This window comes from Bidens hawaiensis, unplaced genomic scaffold (genome assembly GCF_021521415.1).
Source record: "Bidens hawaiensis isolate Kalapana, Puna unplaced genomic scaffold, B.hawaiensis_p1.1 tig00009828_1, whole genome shotgun sequence".
In the NCBI taxonomy this organism is placed as follows: Eukaryota; Viridiplantae; Streptophyta; class Magnoliopsida; order Asterales; family Asteraceae; genus Bidens; species Bidens hawaiensis.
Genome location: NW_027491736.1, coordinates 572,797 through 592,292, shown reverse-complemented (window position 1 = coordinate 592,292; position 19,496 = coordinate 572,797). Strand labels below are relative to the sequence as shown.

General features: G+C 40.7%; 2 protein-coding genes across 2 annotated transcripts; one reads left to right on the top strand and one right to left on the bottom strand.

Annotated features, from left to right (window-relative positions):
• Nucleotides 1–16,016: 16,016 nt before the first annotated feature.
• LOC143533663 (glucan endo-1,3-beta-glucosidase 14-like) lies at nt 16,017–18,015 on the top strand. Its single transcript, XM_077028365.1, has 3 exons — nt 16,017–16,347; nt 16,697–17,730; nt 17,819–18,015. Exons 1-3 carry the CDS (start codon nt 16,296–16,298, stop codon nt 17,888–17,890), a joined length of 1,158 nt encoding a protein of 385 aa, XP_076884480.1. The 5' UTR covers nt 16,017–16,295; the 3' UTR covers nt 17,891–18,015.
• Nucleotides 18,016–18,269: 254 nt separating this feature from the next.
• LOC143533662 (EPIDERMAL PATTERNING FACTOR-like protein 8) lies at nt 18,270–19,264 on the bottom strand. The gene is made up of 2 exons (XM_077028364.1): nt 19,129–19,264; nt 18,270–18,597 (listed from the first exon to the last, which is right to left on the bottom strand). The coding sequence occupies exons 1-2, from the start codon at nt 19,220–19,222 to the stop codon at nt 18,371–18,373; spliced, it is 321 nt and encodes a 106-aa protein (XP_076884479.1). The 5' UTR covers nt 19,223–19,264; the 3' UTR covers nt 18,270–18,370.
• Between the last annotated feature and the right edge of the window lie 232 nt (nt 19,265–19,496).

The following is a 19,496-nucleotide window of genomic DNA, read 5'->3' as shown; positions in this document are numbered from 1 at the left end:
CCAAGTAGCCTCGGAACTTCTACAATGCCTCCACTGCACCTTCACCTGCTTAACCACTTTATTCCTCAAACGCCTTTCCTGACGGTCAAGAATAGCAATAGGTTCTTCAACGTAGTTCAATTTACTATCAAGCTCAATATCATCAAGAGGCGCATGGGCCTCCTCGTCAGCTAAACATTTCCTCAAATGGGACGCGTGGAAAGTAGGATGAATCCCCGCGAGCTCATCGGGTAACTCCAGTCTATACGCTACCTCACCAACACGGGACAATATACGGAACGGAATATTGAACCTCGGACTAAGCTTTCCCCTCTTACGAAAACGAATAATACCCTTCCAAGGAGAAACTTTCAACATAACCTGATCCCAGCCTCAAACAGGTCTTTGCCTTTTATCCGCATAGGACTTTTGACGATTCTGAGCGACCTTCATAGAAGCCTTAATCTTAGCGAGCTTCTCAGTCATAGCCTCAACCACCTCCAAACTACCCAACTGTTTCTGACCAATGGAACCCCAACAGACTCGAGTCCTACACCTCCTACCATACAACATCTCAAACGGTGGCATCCCAATCGTGGCGTGATAACTGTTATTATACGCGAACTCTACCAACGGTAAGTGACGATCCCAACTACCACCAAAATCAATAACACAAGCCCGCAACATATCCTCAAGAGTCTGAATGGTCCTCTCGGACTGACCATCCGTCTGCGGGTGATAAGCGGTACTGATGAGGAGTTTGGTACCCATCTCCTCGTGAAACTTCTTCCAAAACCTGGAGGTAAACGCGTATCCCTATCCGAAACAATAGATACCGACACCCCGTGCCTAGAAACGATCTCACGAATAAACACATCGGCAAGCTGCTCAGAATTAAAAGTCTCCCGAATCGGCAAGAAATGAGCGCTCTTGGTCAGTCTATCAACGATTACCCAAATGGTGTCATAATTAGCCCTAGGAGTACGAGGTAGTTTAGTCACAAAATCCATTGTAAGATGCTCCCACTTCCATTCAGGTATTTCTAGAGGTAGAAGTTTCCCGAAAGGCTTCTGGTGCTCAGCCTTAACTTGTAGACACGTCAAACACTTACTCACGTACTGAGCCACCTCAAACTTCATCGCAGGCCACCAATAATTCTTCTTCCGGTCTTGGTACATCTTGGTCGCGCCCGGATGAATGGAATAGTGCGACTTGTGTGCTTCGTCCAAAATTTTACCTCTGAATCCCCATACCTTGGTACCCATAAACGCCCATCCTTATACTTCACCCCATCACCGACGTCTTCCAACAATTTTTCTTGACCCCAAATACGCTCTGACATAATCCATTCCACCTGTAAAGCTTCGTTCTGAACGTTGGCTATCTGCTTCAAAATGTCGGGTTTAAGAATAAGCTGGTAAGATTTTACACGATTAGGTTTCGGTCTCTCCTTCCGGCTCAACGCGACGGCTACCACGTTAGCCTTACCGGGATGGTACATAATCTCCAGATCATAATTCTTAATCAACTCCAACCATCGACGCTGACGCATATTCAGTTCCTTTTGTTCGAAGAAATACTTTAAGCTCTTATGATCGGTATAGATAACGCAAGGAACACCGTACAAATAATGCCGCCACAACTTAAGCGCAAACACAACCGCTGCCAGCTCCAAATCGTGAGTAGGATAATTCACCTCATTAGGCTTTAACTGCCGTGAGGCATAAGCGATGACTCGACCTCGCTGCATCAGAACACACCCAAGCCCCTGATAAGAGGCATCAGAATAACCACCAGATCATCAGTGCCATCAGGTAAAGCTAAAGTCGGGGCATGCATCAACCTGTTCTTCAACTCGAGAAAAGCCTCCTTCTTTTCAGTACCCCAAACGAACTTAACACTCTTCTTAGTCAACTTGGTCAATGATGAAGCAATTTTTGAAAAGTCGGGAATGAAGCGGCGGTAATACCCCGCCAAGCCCAGAAAACTACGAATTTCGGATGGAGACTTAGGAGATTCCCATTCGTTTACGGCTTCCACCTTTGCAGGGTCAACCAAAATACCACTCGGGTTAATAACATGACCCAAGAACTGAACCTCACGTAACTAAAAGGAACACTTCGAAAATTTCGCATACAACTTGTTCTTTCGCAAAGCTTCCAAAACTTTCGTGAGATGACCGGCGTGATCAGATTCACTTTTGGAATACACAAGAATGTCGTCAATGAACACAATAACCGAACGATCGAGCATCAGCCTACACACCCGGTTCATAAGATCCATGAACACAGCCGGTGCGTTGGTCAAACTGAAAGACATCACGAGGAATTCATAATGCCCATAACGAGTGCGGAAGGCAGTCTTAGGAATATCTTTCTCCCGAATCTTCAACTGATGATACCCGGACCTAAGGTCGATCTTCGAGAACCAACTAGTTCCTTGGAGCTGATTAAATAAATCGTCGATCTTTGGGAGAGGGTAACGATTCTTAACAGTGAGTTTATTCAATTCACGGTAGTCGATGCACATCCGCATGCTACCGTCCTTCTTCTTAACGAACAGGACCGGGGCACTCCAAGGTGAGATGCTTGGTCGAATGAAGCCCTTTTCGAGCAAGTCTTCCAACTGAGCCATAATTTCTTTCATTTCATTCGGCGCTAGACGGTAAGGGGCTCGAGCAAAGGGTTTTGCGCCCGGCACAAGGTCTATCTGGAACTCAACCTCACGGTCCGGCGGCACATCTGACAAATCATCTGGAAATACATCCGGGAAATCCTGAACGATAGGAACATCACCAACGGTAGCCACCTCGGTTTTCATATTTATAGCATACGCTAGATACGCCTTGCAACCCCGCTGCATCAACCTTCCCGCCTAAAGCATAGATATGATATGTGGCGTTGCACCATTCTGGTCACCGAAGATCGTAATTTAGGTCCCATCCGGGGCCCTCAGACGAACAAGTTTCTGACCACAAATAATCTAAGCATCAACACTCGCGAGCCAATCCATCCCGAGCACCACATCGAAACAACCAAGCGGCATCAAATAAAACCGCACCGGAAATTTATACCCAGACAACTCGATGGAACAACCCTGAATAGCCCTAGACACGGAAACGGATTTTCCTACGGTGACCTCCACGTCAAACACATCAACTACGCGCTCGGGTGATTTATTCAACGAGGAACAGAAAGCGGTAGACACAAAACTTCTACTGGCGCCCGAATCAAATAAAACTGACGCCTGTAATTCATCAAGTAAAAAAGTACCTGGGATAGTGTTATACTACTGCTTAGCTACATGATCATCACATACGATTCTAAAGGAATCAGAAATTATAACGGTGGAATAAAAGCTAAATAAGGAAAAGTATCTGAAACAACATCCGCATCATCCTTCGCCTCCCTCTTGGAGATATTGAAGGCCCTCGCCCTGGCCTTCGGCTTATCTTCCATCTTCCCCCTCGAGGAAGTCCCCTGACCGGACCCCCCCCCCAGCCTTACTGGTAGGACAGTTTGATGCCAAGTGACCAGAACCCTTACAACGGAAACAAGTCAACGTTGAACACTCGAAATGGGGGTGTCCAACCTTATCACAACGAAAACAGGAGCCAGACCCACTCTTACATTCCCTCTTGTGCGGTTTCCCGCACTTCTTGCAATTACCGAACGTTGCATCCCTCTTAAACTCAGAAGTCTCAGTCTTTACCCTTTTCTCAAACGAATTGAAATGGCTTCCCCCGGGCCGCTTACCGAACGAATTTGTGTTCCATGTCTTCCTTGTCTTGGTCGGCGGTAACTTCTCCCTCTGATTATATAATGTACCTGCTAGGGTAACTACCGAGTGAAAAGAGTTCATGTCGGTGGTCACCACACCTCTTCGAATATCTGCCGGAAGCCCCTTCACATACTTTTTAATCCTCTTGGCTTCGGGAGTAACCAAATCGGGACATAAATGGGCCATCTGGTAAAACTTGGTGGTATACTCCCGATGCGTCATATTACCCGCCTCCAAGGTCAAGAATTCCTGTTCAATCTTATCCAATTCATGTGGTGGAAAAAAGTGATCAAGAACTAATTTCTTCAACTCATCCCACGTCATCCTCCTAATCGAACGATCACCCATGGCCTGCGCCAGATTATCCCACCAACATAGTGCCTCAGAACGAAATGAGGCAGTAGCATAGGTCACCATGTCATCCCCCTTACACTTACTAACTCTCAGAACGGCCTCCGTCTCCCTCACCCACTGATGTGCTGCCAACGCATCCTTAGTACCATCGAAAGAAGGAGGGTCACATTTCCTAAAGTCACCGTACGAACAACCCCGAGTAGACACACTAACGGTCCGCACTTCGTCTTCATCCCCACTCAACACATACACTTCTTCCTCCTCTTCGACATGCACTTCCTTACTCTTCCTTCCCTTATCCAAACTCTTACCAACCAATGACTCCTCCATGGCCCTAACGGCCTCAGCAACGATCTCGGGAATGGCACAATGAAGCAACTGGTATACCTCATCCGTGATTGCCGCGCGCATAGCAAGATCTAAGGCGGGGTTATCCCCCTCCTCATGAATCGGGGCTTCCTGCTGGGAAGTAGGAATCTCATTCTCGGTTTCGGCACGTGGCTTACGACCACGACCACGTACACTAGGACGGCCTCTCTTAGCTGCTCGAGTATTAACCATGACTTATCCCTACAAAGACAGAATTTTAACACGGTCAAGTACAAGTGGCATTTAGAACATGTAAGGTAAGGGTAAACTGCTAATGATGTTGATCAAGTGTAATTAGTCGTTTACTTTACCCGCCCGTCCTATTCACCCCCTGCCCCTAACCACATTAGCCTTCTATCTAACACTTAAACAGTTAATCACATACTGGAAACTTTTAAATTCAAAGGGATGACTAAATAGTTTAAAGCTACCTCTTGGCGTGCAGCTACTCGCGGTGGGCATACTGGTCTCTTTTCTTACAGTTCGAGTCCAAGCATTCGGGGATGCTCCGATCCCTCGAACCATGGCTCTGATACCAACATGTAAGGCCCCGAACCCCGAGAACCCTACAGTTGGTATTCATACAAAATACTTAAGAAAATACTTAAACCTGAAAACAGTTCGTTTCATTAAAATAAGCATCTCAGAGTATAATTCAGCGGAAAACCATAATTGATAAAAGAAGTTCCCGAAAACCGGGAATTATGCCCAAAACCAATTTAAATATATTTAAACAAATATCAAAAAGAAAATGTTTATTATTATTGAGACATCCGACCAGGCATGCCCTCCACCATCTAAGTAGCTTCGTGCACGTCCAAGCGGTAATGCATCCTCCTCTTAACCTTAAACTCACACTAACATGCACACAAAGTCAGCTTGAGCTGAGTGAGTTAAAATTTTAAATAAATAACATCAGTAAATAATAATCATGATAGTCTTCCCAAAGGTCTTAAGCTAAAAAAAGGATACATCAGTTAGGCCATCATCTTCAATACATAATCATCCTTATATCTACATGTATATACATACATATAAATAAACATCCTTATAAGTGCATCCCTATATATATATAAATATATATATATATATAACATCCAAATAATAACATCAGGGTCGAGCAAACGTACAACCCAAACACGAAACATCTCATCAACGTATGCAAACACAAAGTAGGCACACGTAACATCCGTAGTCGATAACGACTACTAACATCGCCAAATATTGGCCATACAATAATACATACATACATACTATAACATCCCAAGGTCTACCATATACAAGCAAGCCTATATAAAATAGTTTAAACGTTTCATCAACAAAATCGTTTAGGTGTGCATGCTAGCCCAAAACTTAAAAATAGTTAAAAGGGGCATCATGAACTCACCTGACACAAGACACGTATTCACCACGAGCTAGATGATCCCTAAGTAATCCCAAAACTCAAAAACCTTTCGGTTTACATACAATCATTACAATCGACATCGAAAGGACTCGTTTATCCTACGAGACGTTCTAACGTGGTTCGAGTTACCTAAAACCTCGACCTCATCAAACTAAACCACAACAGCCCCCGAGGCCTCACATTCACCAACACGACCCTTAGGTAGTCCCGGGAATAAAGAATTCCCAATTTTCCCCCGGAAGCACTAGGTGACACTAACATGCGCGTTTAAGAGTCGTTTAGGCCGTTAACATCCAACTCAGCCCCGTGTGGACCCAATATGATAAAATCACAGCCAACAAGTCCACACGATGCTACACGAGTCAAATGGGTTGGTAACTCGCAAGTACAACGCACCAACTACTCAATAAACGCAATTGCGCGTTGTACCGACCCGTTGGAGTAACCGACAACCAATTCAGCCCCATAACTTATCAAAATGATTTTTCAACAGCCCGTACATCAAACCAAGTGTCCTCGAGCTGAATTGGTTGTTAATCACTTCAACCCTCGCGTTAAACGCATCAAACTACAATTCTAGTCAACCGAACACAATCTTTCAAACGATAACTAGTTGACCAATCTAACGAACACCAATGAACATGGTTTTTAAGTATGATATACTAGACATACCTAGGAGGATTTCGGAGCAAAAAACCCACTCAAAACAGTCCCGGAAATGCTTGTTTGGACAGCCACCCGGTTAGCCTACAACACGCAATTTAACGATTAATACGCGTGATATAAGGGTCAATTAAGGTGTAAAAGACTTGGGGAATCGTAGTACTAACCTTTAATTTATGTTTTACGCTCACGACTTGGCTGGAAAAAGGAAAATCGCGAGGGGGGGCTGTTTGCTGCACCGATAGGGCAAGGTGAAAAGGGGGGCTTTGGGTTTTTTTGTTTATGTTATAATATAAAAAGTTTCACTCTAGCCCCTCCAATTTGAAGTATTTGGCATTTTGGAAGAAAGGCTAAATTCTTTTACGTACCGGGATGACGAGAAGGCTTCCGAGAAATGTCGGTTAAATCCCGAGAATTTCACAATCTGGAGGGCAGACTTGATGCGGTGTTCAGAACTTGGAGAAGGTCTGGTGAGATTTCTCAGGTTGGTGGATCTCAACCCACCGCAGGTCCGAGTGTGGCCATGCGTGTTGAATGGGTTGTGGCTTCGGAAGGCGAGGAAACTGTTGGTCGTATCGTACAATAGGTTGTCCAAGCAGGTAGTGGCATGGGAACTAGCTCGGGACCTGAACCGCAACCACAACCTCAGGTCCAAGCTGGTGGTGGTGACGAAGGAGATGATGGTGACGATGATGAAGAAAGTGATGATGATGAGGACGCAGACGATGACGACAACGTTCATGACAGTTTCGATGAAGATGATGATGATGATAATGATGGTGGAGATGGTGGAGATGCTGGAGCTAGTGCAGCAGGAGGTGGAGGTGGAGGTTATACTCAATCACCTCCACACACTCAGGAACATATTCAAGACCCTGCTGCACATGACTCCGCCAGCAAAGTCAGGGAACACGATTCACAAATTAATGATATGTATAAAGAACTGTTTCCTGAAGATGTTCTTGCAGGTAGCGTTACAGGAATGATGGACAAGTTTATTGAAGCTGGGAAGAGCTTGGCAGACTTCTTTGCAGAAACGGAGGAGGCAGTAAACACCACTGATGACTATATCAATTACTCGCCGAATCCAGGCACTCTACCATATCAAGCTTCAGAAGCTCCTGCCGTTGATCCCGTCTCTGATCCAGCCGCCGACTTGACACACCAACCACCAAAGAAGAAGAGAAAGACCCACATTGTGTCAAGTCATGCTTGTGCCCGCATGCTCAACTACATTATCATGACGATTCGCTGATTGTCTATGCAAAGTATAATAAGAACAGTTGTTGGGCCATTAGTAGATATAGCAGAGATCTCATATATCTCTCTCACCACGAGCTGACTGAAGTCACTGCCAGAGCTTGACATCAATTTTCTACGCAAAGCTGTGGGTCGAGGAGAATATGATGATACTTTGGAAGGCTGGGTAAAGACTCATCTGCATCATCAATCAAAGGTGAACTACAAGGATTTTGAAGTGAATAAGGGTTGCCAGTACAAGAACCCAAGAGAGATAGACCCAACTACCGGAGAGCCCCGAACTATGTGGAGATACAAGGCGCCAAAAGATTGTCACGAGATATATCATGGCGAGCCCTATCTTTCCAACACTCTCCGAGATTTCATTGGTTGGGAGTTTGATAATACAACCGGTGAGGCTGTCATCCACTGTCGTGACATGCATGAGATAAGAGGGTTTGATGAGCATGAGCTAATGGGATTTCACATTGAAGATGTAAAGAAGCTCAACAACTCACCGCTTGGGACCGTCAAGGATTTGGGTCGTCAGAATACAGACCGGATAGTTGAAGCCTTCAACAAGTTCGTCCGAAGACTTGTTGAATTTCCACTATCCGAGGACGAATGCTTGATCTATGACACCGACGGGTTCCAATACTAAAGACTAAAGGGAGATTGTTAGGTCCCTTTTTATGTATTTAGTCTTTTGTATTGGTTCGTTTTTGTATTTGGGCCGTTTGGCATCTATTGTATTTATTTGGGCATTAGATGTTATTTTTTATATACAAACCCAAGGGAAATGGCCCAAGGGAAATGTAATCAAGCCCATTGGGCATTTAGAAATAAAACCATTTCTCATGCATGCTCCTCTATAAATAGGGAGTATGGCATGAGAAAGTTGAACCTTTTTTGTCAAATTTCTCTAACACACATATATCTTTCTCTCACTTTCTCTCTCGTCTCTCTCTCTAAAACCCAAACATAACCTCAAGATCCGAGACCTCTTAGGTTGCTTAGTGTGATTTCCGCTAGCACTAAGTTAGGTTGATCTAAGAACGTTGTTAGATCCACCTGCCACGAGACCTACAGTAACCAGGGGAAATATAAACTAGATGAACTCTTTAATGTGTCAGAAAGAGACCGATTCACATAGACGAAAATGAAATGATAGTTTATTCCAAGTTTAATTCTAAATTTGAGACAACCTTTATTTTAAAGAATCAATGATGATTTAATACTTGGGTTTCATCAACTTTATTTAAATATATTTTTTATTTATTTTAAACATCGAACTTTATCCATGTTTTCATTTTAACCCTCTAATATGTTATATTTACTTTATAAAATTGGTTTTATTTTATGATTTTTTTTATTTTAACCATGTTATATATTTTATATTTCTTAAATATGAAAAGTTATAAAGGATTTATAACAAAGATGTATAAACTCAATATTACTAATTAATCACGATATATATAAGGTAAACACACAAATAATTATTATTTATTAGCTAATCATAAATAAATAAATAATAAGCAATTAATATAAAATCAAAGTTAATGATGATAAGTGAATCTTGTATTGGTTGTATGGACAATTTTGGTGTAATTATCCTACAGGGCTAGCTAGCTACCTGTAATCCTGATTGTAGGGGTTTAAAAAAATTTTCGTTGACCGTTAAAAAGAAAATTAATAATTGATATATTTTTCACTAACATAATTTTCAACTTCAACTTAATGATTAGCAAATAAAACCTAAGATTATTAGCTTAAATTTGTATACAAACAAATTATAATAACAATACTAATAATAGGGAAAGGTTAAAATAAAAAGAAAGACAAAAATGAGAAGTGTGAAAAGGATTTGTGACCACACAAAAAACCCTTAAAAAAATTTCAAAAAATTAATAAAAAAATTATAACTCAAAATATAAATAAAAAACGAAAAAGTTTAAAAACCAAAAATGTTTCCCTCGTCATTCTCGTACAAAGAAAAAAAACGCCGAAAAGACACAATGACAAAAATGAACAAAAGACACAATTAACACTAAAACAGACACAATAAATCGCAAAATATAACACAATGTCGAACAAAATATAACATAATATCAAGAAAAAAAAAGACGCAATGTCAAGGGAAAAAAAACACAATCAATGACGAAAATAAACATAAAATACAATGATAAACAAAAAGATACAATAGTCTTTTTCACTCGACATTGGATTTTTGTGTTTTTACTTTTTTTTAATTAAATTTTGAGTTATGATTATTTATTTATTTTTAATTTTTTTTGAAGGGTTTTTTTGTGTGGTTATAAATCTTTCTCATCATTCTTATTTTTGTCTTCCTTTATAGAATAACTTAACCCACTAATACTACTAATAATAATTTATTATATTAAAAATTAAATTAGAGGACCCAGACGATGGTCTTCAGTTATGCATTATTGTTAGAAACACCACAATTGCTTAAAAGTGAATTAAAATTATAATCATAAAAAAAAAAGATAAATCTTTTGGGTAATTTGATGTTGCTGTTGTAACTTTAGATACAAAAATTCTATTCAAGTAATCGTATTACTTAAATAAGATTGGGCCCATCAAAACAAAAGCCCAAGCAAAGGAGCTGTAGCCTGTACTCTGTAAGTTCGAATTTGGAGGTAACGAGTTTAAAGTAAACTTAGCAATTGAAAAAACTTTTTAAGTCTTTTTTTTTAAATTATAAAGATTTTATTTCTACTGATGAAACATAGATATTACATCAATATAGCAGGTAGGCGGGCAACAAGCTGCGCCGCCACCCCTTTCTGAATTGCAAACCCTAACCTGCTAAAGACATACCCCTGCCCCTTTGGAGTCGACACATTGCTATGCACAACCTTTTGGACCCTGGTTAGAAAACGGATAGCTTCCGGTGCCAAGGAGCCAAATGTATCAAAAGCCAGAGGGACAAAAACATGTTGGTTCTCTTCGCAGGCTTTAGCATGTTTCTCCACCTTCTTCGTTTCAGCCCTTTTTATTGCTTGCCCGGCTACAAACCCATTATCCCTCAAACCAGCTAAGGGAGATACCCCTGTGAGGTCAACACAAGCGTGTTTTCCCCCGGCCCAACCAAAGACGAGCAAATCTGCCGGTCGTAGAGTGGATCTCCCTTCCGTGGGGTCTGTAAGGAAGTTTACGGGGGCTTCCTTTTTAGCTGATATCCCAGCTCGCCTTAAGATGTCCCAAAGAACGTCCCGCACCCAATCATGTCGGTATTTGAACCCAGGCATCTCCTTACAATGAACCGCATGCTCTCCGAATTTATCCAGGCAGGCCTTACGGCAGATCGGACATGTTTCGTCTTCGGGGTACATTGGGACCATCAAACGGTACTTAAGAATGGCCCTATACTCGACCGCAGACATGCTTTGGCCCAAGCCATCAATCGGGATAACGGTCAGAAAATCTTGGGCATGAGGACCTTGTAAGCATTCAAAAACCGCCTTCTGTCGGGGGGACAATCCAAAAACTTCTCCCAGGCTCTGAGCGATTTTTCCAAAAAGGGCATTCGCCAAAGTTTTTTGAGGCTTTGGTGGGGCGGTGTCCATATTAGAGAAACCGCCAATGTCAAAGTCTGGGAGAGCGCCATTTAGGCGTTCCAGGGCCTGCACGTAGTCTGGGTCCAGGTCGACAACTCCGCTGTTCCTTAAGATGTGATTCTGTAGCTTCCAAGACTGAGCCCTCGACGCTACAAAAGCGTAAACCCCGACATCATGAGCCGAAAGAAGGCCTAAACCCCCTAAGCGCATCGGTAAAGATGCAAGTCGCCACTGAAGATCACCAAAGAACGGGCCTCCACATACAACTATGTCTTCGATGGCTTCTCGTAGCCCCTTATCAAAACAGGATACCGCATCATCCATCATATGGGGGTGGCAGGTTCGTAACCCAAAAAGCAACTTAGCAACCCCCATGCAAGACCTAAGCAGGAGGAGTTCGCTCTGGGGATCCCTAAGGCAAGGCAAGAGTTTCATAAGATCAACCGCACGAGATGCTCTCCGCCTCGCCAACTCCTTAATAAAGTAGGGATCTCGACTAACAGCCCCTCCAAGGAGCTTTACCCCTCTCTCTGGTCTACCAATCCCACTAGGGAAGAGCCCATCTTTGACTTTCACCCCGTTACACGTTGGCCAAAAAACCTCGGTTTTCTTAATATTAAGTTGCAGCCCCAATGATGGCCCTTCCGAGTTGATAATGTCTAGGGCTTTAGCGACTTCGTTGGCACCACCAATAATAGTCCCATCATCCAAGTACCAAGCATGAAATGGGAGGTTACAGTCATTTTGTACCCGGAGAACAAGAGGGTGTAATGCTAAGGCAAAGAGGAGGGGCCCAAGGGGGTCTCCCTGCTGAACCCCAGTAGTAGCCCCTATACAGTTATCATCAACGTACAACCTAGCCGGCTGGGCATAAAGGAACTGGACCCATAGATAGATAGACGGGCAATGATGATGAACCTCTCGGAGAAGAGCTGTGCGGTCGACCATATTGAAGGCGTTGGAGAAGTCCACGGTAAGCATAGCTAAAGAGCCGTCCGCGTGAAAGGAGTTAAGAAACCGGTTCGCGCTGTGAAGCACCGCCTCTGCCCCATTAGGGGTCCCCACCCCAAACTGAAAGTCCCCTAAATACTGAGTCATTTCCTTCCCAACCATCTTCATAGCCACTTTAGAAACCAACCTACGCCAGATAGCCCCCACAGCAATGGGCCGAATTCCATTATCCGGCTTTAATAAAGGGGTAAGGGGGGCCGAAGCAATAAACTCAGCGAGCACCTTGGGGCACAGACCCCCTAGCCATAAGTTGACGACATCAGTGATGGCTGAGAGCAGACCCATGGAAGTCACTGATCCCTCACCACTAAGAGCGTCCAACAAGTGTTGCGCCCGCAACCCGTCTCTCCCGCATGAGGTCCCTTTAGGAAATGATCGGATACATCTAAGCACACAGTCCCCATCCACAGAGAGAGTAGGCAGGACGACAGAGCTAGAAGGCAAGGACGGAGGCGGCACCACTGGGTGTTTATCAATGAGGGCTTTCATGGTTGAATCTCCGAGAGGGGCAACCCCACTTGAGCATAAAACCTTGACTGCAGCTGTGAAATGACCATCCTTGACTTTCCTGAGACATTGTTTAATATTAAGGCTGTTTTCAGAACCCTCCTCCCCTCCGACCTCTCTTTTAGAAAAAATGCTCCCCCCCACGTTATCAAAGAGAGAAAGAACCATATCAGCAAAACCAGATCCATCTTTCCACACCGCAAGTGCTTGCTGAATGCTACTACATTGCAAAGACTTTCGATTCCCTGACCTGCGTTCCTGCCTAGTGGAAGGTTTCACCACCCTTAAAGTACAACGCGGCAACAAAAGTAATTTGACCCAATTCTCAATCGAGCCTGGTGAAACCACTACCTTGCGTAAAGCGCATGCCAAAGTCTGAGCAAACGCCAAACGACAACTTGGGGGGATGCTCTTAACCGTTTGAATGGGAAGGGAGAAAACCCGTTCCAAAAGGGATACATCCCCAACCACTCCTACAGATGGACTTGGGTCCATATCCACAGACACACGATTAGGTTTCTGGATCCCAACAATGAATTCTCCAGCATCTCCAGAATCCACAGAAAAAGAATAGACACCATCAGCATGCTTGCACCCCCTGCTAAGGGCATGCAACGTCATGCACCTCCCACATAACCATTTATCCCCCTCCCGAAGGGCTTCCCCAACATCTATAAACAGGTCCAAATCCTTAGAGATAGCGTCTTTTAAAAGGTTCTTCCGAGTATCCGTTTTGAAATGGGTACTTTGCATGTGCTCAGTTAGGCGGAAAAACCCCGAGGACCCAGGTCTACCATCCTTACACTCGTGGAAATGCTTAAAGGGGCATGGCCTTAAACCGTAAGTGGAGCTAGGACCAAGCCCTCCTGCATTTACGTTTCGAATTCTTTTTATGGTAGCCATGTACACACGAGAACAGAAACAAACAAATCACAAAAGACACCGGACCCCTAAAGACCCCGACTCGAGATGAGTTAGAGCAAGAAACAGAGACCAAACCCCTCACACTCGAAGGAGGGGAGCAACTACGGGGTTTTTCCGTAAGTTTTTGGTGATTGCTAGAAGGAAGAAATCATAGAATTTTTGGTGATTGCTATTCTTGAAGACCATTAATTTAGTTTTTTCGTAAGTTTTTAGTTTTATGTCGTGTTTTGTATTTGATTTGGCCATTATTTCTGACTGAATCTGCATCAATTTAATTTCAACGAGTTTATCTTTTGATCTTGATTCAAGAAATTATGGGACATGTGCTAGATTCAATTCTTGAATGGTTTCTCTTTTATTTGGTGTCAGGGTGATCACAATGTGTGCTTTCTTGGTCGCTGGCCTAATCTGAATCAGAAATATATAAAAATATAAGATTGCTAATAAAAATGATCACTTTGTTGATTTTACTAAGATTTTAATTTTTGATAAAAGAAACAGATAACGGTTTACGTGTCTAGATACATGTCATCATTTATTTGCATGTAAATCAACACCTTCATCTCCTTGCATATACAAATGATGACATGTTGTAGGCCCGGTCGCATTTGAATGCAAATGAAAACTATAAGGCTATGTGTAGTAGGGGGCTATAAATTATGGGTGATTTTGTCAAGTGGCGCCAGTCAGCAAATGATGGATTTTTGTTTTAGGGGTATAGTGGTGGTGTAGGCTAATACATACATATATATACACACACACCACACACATAACAATAAAATAATAATATTTTTAAACAATGGCAGCCAACAAAAATCTGTGCCCCCTGTCGCCCCTCTTATCTCGGGGGGGGGGGGGGGGGGGGGTTGTTCCAAAAAAGAATCGCCCCTTTGTCGCCCATTTTTCTCGCCCATTACGCATGCCCTAAACAAGAGCGAGGAGTTGAAAAAGAAGATCGAACAGGCTTAAAATGTTGATATATCTTAATGAAATTAGAAACAATGTAACAGTGTAGATGTGAGCAACGAATCCAAGCACAATTTATTATAGTATATAAGAAATAATTAACACTTGTTTTACGTATATGACATATGGGTAAGGTTAAAATGAAAACCTACTTGAGTTGTGAAAACCCGCGAAAACCCTATGTAACATCGTTTTTTTTTTGTTACATCTAATATATGTTGTAACATTTAATACAAAACATCGAAACATCAAAAAAAAATGTTTTGCTATTTTTTAACACTTTTTTACTATTTTTTATATATATTTTCAGGAAAGAGAAAAAGTTATATTTATATTTACATTTATTATTCACTTTAATTGTAGAACACAAGCTTTAAACATTAATTAAAAACATGTGGTTGAGAATGAGTTTCTAGAGTTTTCACAACTCAAGTGAGTTTTCATTTTATACTTAGCCTATGATATATTATATATATGTATTATAATTAAAAGATATGATTTAATCGATTTGAATTTATTTTGTAATTATCAAAATTGCACTCTTATAAAATGTGAAGTATGTTCAAACCATAGGCTTTGTGCCCTTTAATCAATTTGGAGACATGTTTTGTCCTAGTTTCTAACCACCAACACAAATGTTTCTTTTATTTAAAGTTGACAACATGCATGGTTTAGTTTTTCTGGTTTAAACCACAAGATCTCCAAAAAAATCAATAACATGTTGGTTTGGCAATTATTATACCAAATCATCTATTTATTTATCTTAAACGAGCCGACCCAATACTAGGTTTGGTTAGACTTGTTTGGTTGTTTAAGGCAAGTCTGTTTTTTTATATATAAAAAAATGCTAAAAAATCAAATCTAACTAAAATATTGTATAAACTTTACAGAAACATGATCATATATGAAATAATAACTCTTTTTTTCTTTTTCTTTTTTCTTTTTTTAATTAATTCATGATAAGTAACCGTTTTTTCCGTTATGTAATATGGATTGAAATTTTCTGGTACAAGTCAAATCCCTATTTTTCTTAATATATCATTTGGTCCCACTATTTCTAACATGCCCACAATAAAGGCATTTTCCATGATTCCCAATATACCATGTTTTAGGCCAGAAAGAGACATTGTCTCGGACCCGTTGGTACACGAAAATCCATGTTCGGTCACTTCTGTGATGCTTTCTTAAAAAAAAAAAGGTTCATACCCGTCTTTTATTTAAAAAGGACGGCTATGATTCTTAATCTTTAGATGATTATAAAATTTAGGATGCTTTATTAGATGATCTTGAAAATGAGGTTATCCAAAACCTATAACTAGCTACAAGTTGCCCCCCTTCATTCATTCATCCTTGGAATCTTGCATTAGCAACAATAATGGCATTCCTGAAGGTGAAGCATCCCAATTCACAAGCCACCATTCACAATTCCTTGTTACAAAACCTTTGATTATTAAACCTATCACACACTATTCCTTTATCTCAATCTTAAACATCTATTAACCTCTAACATCCTAAACATGGGTTCGACTAATCGGTTCTTCTTCTGGTTCTTGACCATCTTTGTTAACGGTATGCAAACATCTTTCGTTTTTCTTCATATTATCATTACCTTCTTAGAAACCATGTACCGCAGAGTTCTTTAATCTTTATAGTTTATATACATCTTATACGTGAAAAAATGTACTACATATATATAACAACGATTTAAAAACAAAAAACAAAAATATATAAAAAATGGGTTTCAAAATTACATTAATAACTTAAAACAAATGTATTTTATTAATATAACTAGTACTTCTTTAAAAGTATATCAAAAATGATAAAAATGGATATAGAGGAGACACATGACAAGAGAGATTTGTTAGATAGTATAAATATGTTTGTGTTACATTGTTTTTAACTCATCTTTTCATTGCAGTTGTGATATCAAGTGCATTCACGGGCACGTATGGAGTGAACTATGGACGAATAGCGGATAACATTCCACGCCCCGAAAGTGTAGTGACCCTAATGAAGGCGGCTAAGATAATGAACACACGAATCTTTGATGCGGACCATGAAGTTCTCAGGGCTTTTAAAGGGTCAGGTATTGAAATAATGGTCGGGCTAGGGAACGAATTCTTGAGAGATATAAGCGTGAATGAAGACCGGGCTATGAATTGGGTTAAAGAAAATGTAGAGCCTTTTCTGCCTGGGACACGCATTGTTGGTATCACGGTTGGGAACGAGATCTTAGGGGGTGGTGATCAAGAGCTTTGGGAGGTGTTGCTTCCCGCGGTGAAAAATGTCTATAATGCCCTTGACCGGCTTCATTTAGCCGAAAAAGTTCAAGTTTCGAGCCCACATTCGGCTGCAGTGTTTGCAACTTCTTACCCACCATCGGCTGGCACCTTCAAGGAATCGGTTATGCCTTACATGAAACCGTTGCTCGAGTTTTTTTCGCAAATTAAGTCACCTTTTTATATCAACACATACCCGTTTCTCGCATATATTAGTGATCCGGATCACATTGATCTTAACTATGCACTTTTTAAAAAGAACCCGGGTATCTTTGATCAGAAAACAAATCTACATTATGACAACATGTTTGAGGCCCAAATAGACGCGTCCTATGCCGTCTTAGAGAAAGTGGGCTTCGAGAAGATGGAAGTCATAGTGTCCGAAACGGGCTGGGCCTCACATGGAGACCCGAATGAAGCGGCTGCAACGGTTACCAATGCACGAACCTATAATTTGAACTTAAGAAAACGGCTACTTAAAAAGAAGGGCACGCCTTATAGACCAAAACGGGTGGTCAAGGCGTATGTGTTTGCTATGTTTAATGAAAATCTAAAGCCCGGCCCGACATCCGAGAGGAATTTCGGGCTGTTTAAAGCAGATGGAAGTGTTTCTTATAATATCGGGTTCACAGGCCTCGTACCTTCTTCAGCAAAATCGTTCATCGCCACGAAAGTAAGTCGATAAACGCATAATCACTCATTTTCTCAACAAAATTCTATAAAATATATGTTATACTCTTCTTTTTTTTTTTGTGCTGCAGGGCTTTGGGTCTATACAATTGATATTTTACACTATATCTGCTGCAGCAGTTGTGCTGATATTATCATTGTGACAGCTTAAACCACTTCGGGCGTCTAACAAATCCTCTGAATCAAACATATATTATTAGGGATTTAGAAACATTCATGTACAATATGACAGTATTTCTTGAATACATGTCTTCTATTCATTTTTCTCTTATGTGCTAATTCACAATACATACTTTTACTTTAATATGAATAAAGAATTTGACTTGAATAAACCATTTAGCCTACAAAACACAACCCCCTAACTAATGAAATTAGTCAAAAGTCAATCACCTATATTCTTGTGATCATAAAAATAGGCACAAGTTAATATTCTGCATAAATTACTTATATTATTCATGCAAGAATATGTACAAATTAGTAGAAAAAATTATAATTTATGCAGAAGACTAGGCTTACAATCAGTACTCAAATTCAATAATACCAAAAGTAGTTATGCAACTTAATCAGAAATAAAGACAAACAATATAACATAACAATACTTCACATAAAATCTTAACTATTAATCAAGGTTGAAAGAGTTTATCACCACATTTGCATTTCCATGAAAGTAGATAATAATTATCATCCCAGTGAGACTGATCGCGGTAACGAACCGTCTTATAATGCGGAGGAATTACCAAAGTAGCCTCACAAGGCCTGCAATTCACACACTTGTTCACACACCTTGGTGGCCTTGACCCCAAGATTTTCTTGTTTTTTCCAACACTTGTCACCCCTTCATCATTAACACCTAAAATCAACAACAAGATTCACAATTTAAAACACCCTTTTGGATTTCAAGTGTATAATATACGTTTAAGTACTTAAAGCTTGTTTCTTTTCGGTTTTTTAGCATTACCTGGTAGTTGTGTGCTGAAAACCGAATTAACTGACCCATAACCAAATTAACAGATGAAGCTGAACCGATATAACCGAAACATACCAAAAACCGATGGGTCGGTTTTATGATTTTCTGAAAACCAATAGTGGGTCGTTTATGGTTACAAGGTTTCCATGCCCACCAAACCGAACCAAACTGATTATATGTATTTTCTTTAATATTATAAATTATATGTTTATTATTAATGTTATGTGATACACTAATATATACAAATGTGTAGAATAATTTATTCTATGGTAAAAAAGTTTCAAGCCCAATTATATTGCTTTGAGCAATTTTTAGTTAGGCTAAAATTCACGGTTAACCGACCCATAATAGACCTGCTATAACCTTCAAAACCGATTTACTAGACCAAAACCGAAGCATGCACACTCCTGTTACCTGATATTGCATGTGAAACTGTGAGAAATAAGAGAAAAATAGCTGTGAAAGTTAACAACTTGATTCCAAGTAGGTAGGTCCTTGCAGGTGCCATCAATAGTTTATAACAAACCACTTGAAGAAAATTGAATATTTGATATAAATAGGAGAGTATGATCAGGGGCCTGTGAGATATTAATAATAGTTGTCCTGCGCATGTAGTAGTACTATTACAAAAATAGTGAATATTAATTAATAATATTAAAAAGAATATCTTTAGGGGATTGGGTTACTATTTGTGTAGGGAATACCATAATAAAAGATGTATCATATGTGACAGCAAAGTCAAATAAATGTTTGGAGAATAAGGGACAGCTTCCTGATATTAA

What these genes read in the sequence shown, in the direction of transcription:
- LOC143533663 (XM_077028365.1), top strand. Translation starts at nt 16,296, where the DNA reads ATGGGTTCGACTAATCGGTTCTTCTTCTGGTTCTTGACCATCTTTGTT. An exon ending in CTTGACCATCTTTGTTAACG is followed by an intron (nt 16,348 to 16,696) that starts GTATGCAAACAT and finishes TTTTCATTGCAG; the next exon opens with TTGTGATATCAAGTGCATTC. An exon ending in AATCGTTCATCGCCACGAAA is followed by an intron (nt 17,731 to 17,818) that starts GTAAGTCGATAA and finishes TTTGTGCTGCAG; the next exon opens with GGCTTTGGGTCTATACAATT.
- LOC143533662 (XM_077028364.1), bottom strand. Translation starts at nt 19,222, where the DNA reads ATGGCACCTGCAAGGACCTACCTACTTGGAATCAAGTTGTTAACTTTC. An exon ending in AGTTTCACATGCAATATCAG is followed by an intron (nt 18,598 to 19,128) that starts GTAACAGGAGTG and finishes TGTTGATTTTAG; the next exon opens with GTGTTAATGATGAAGGGGTG.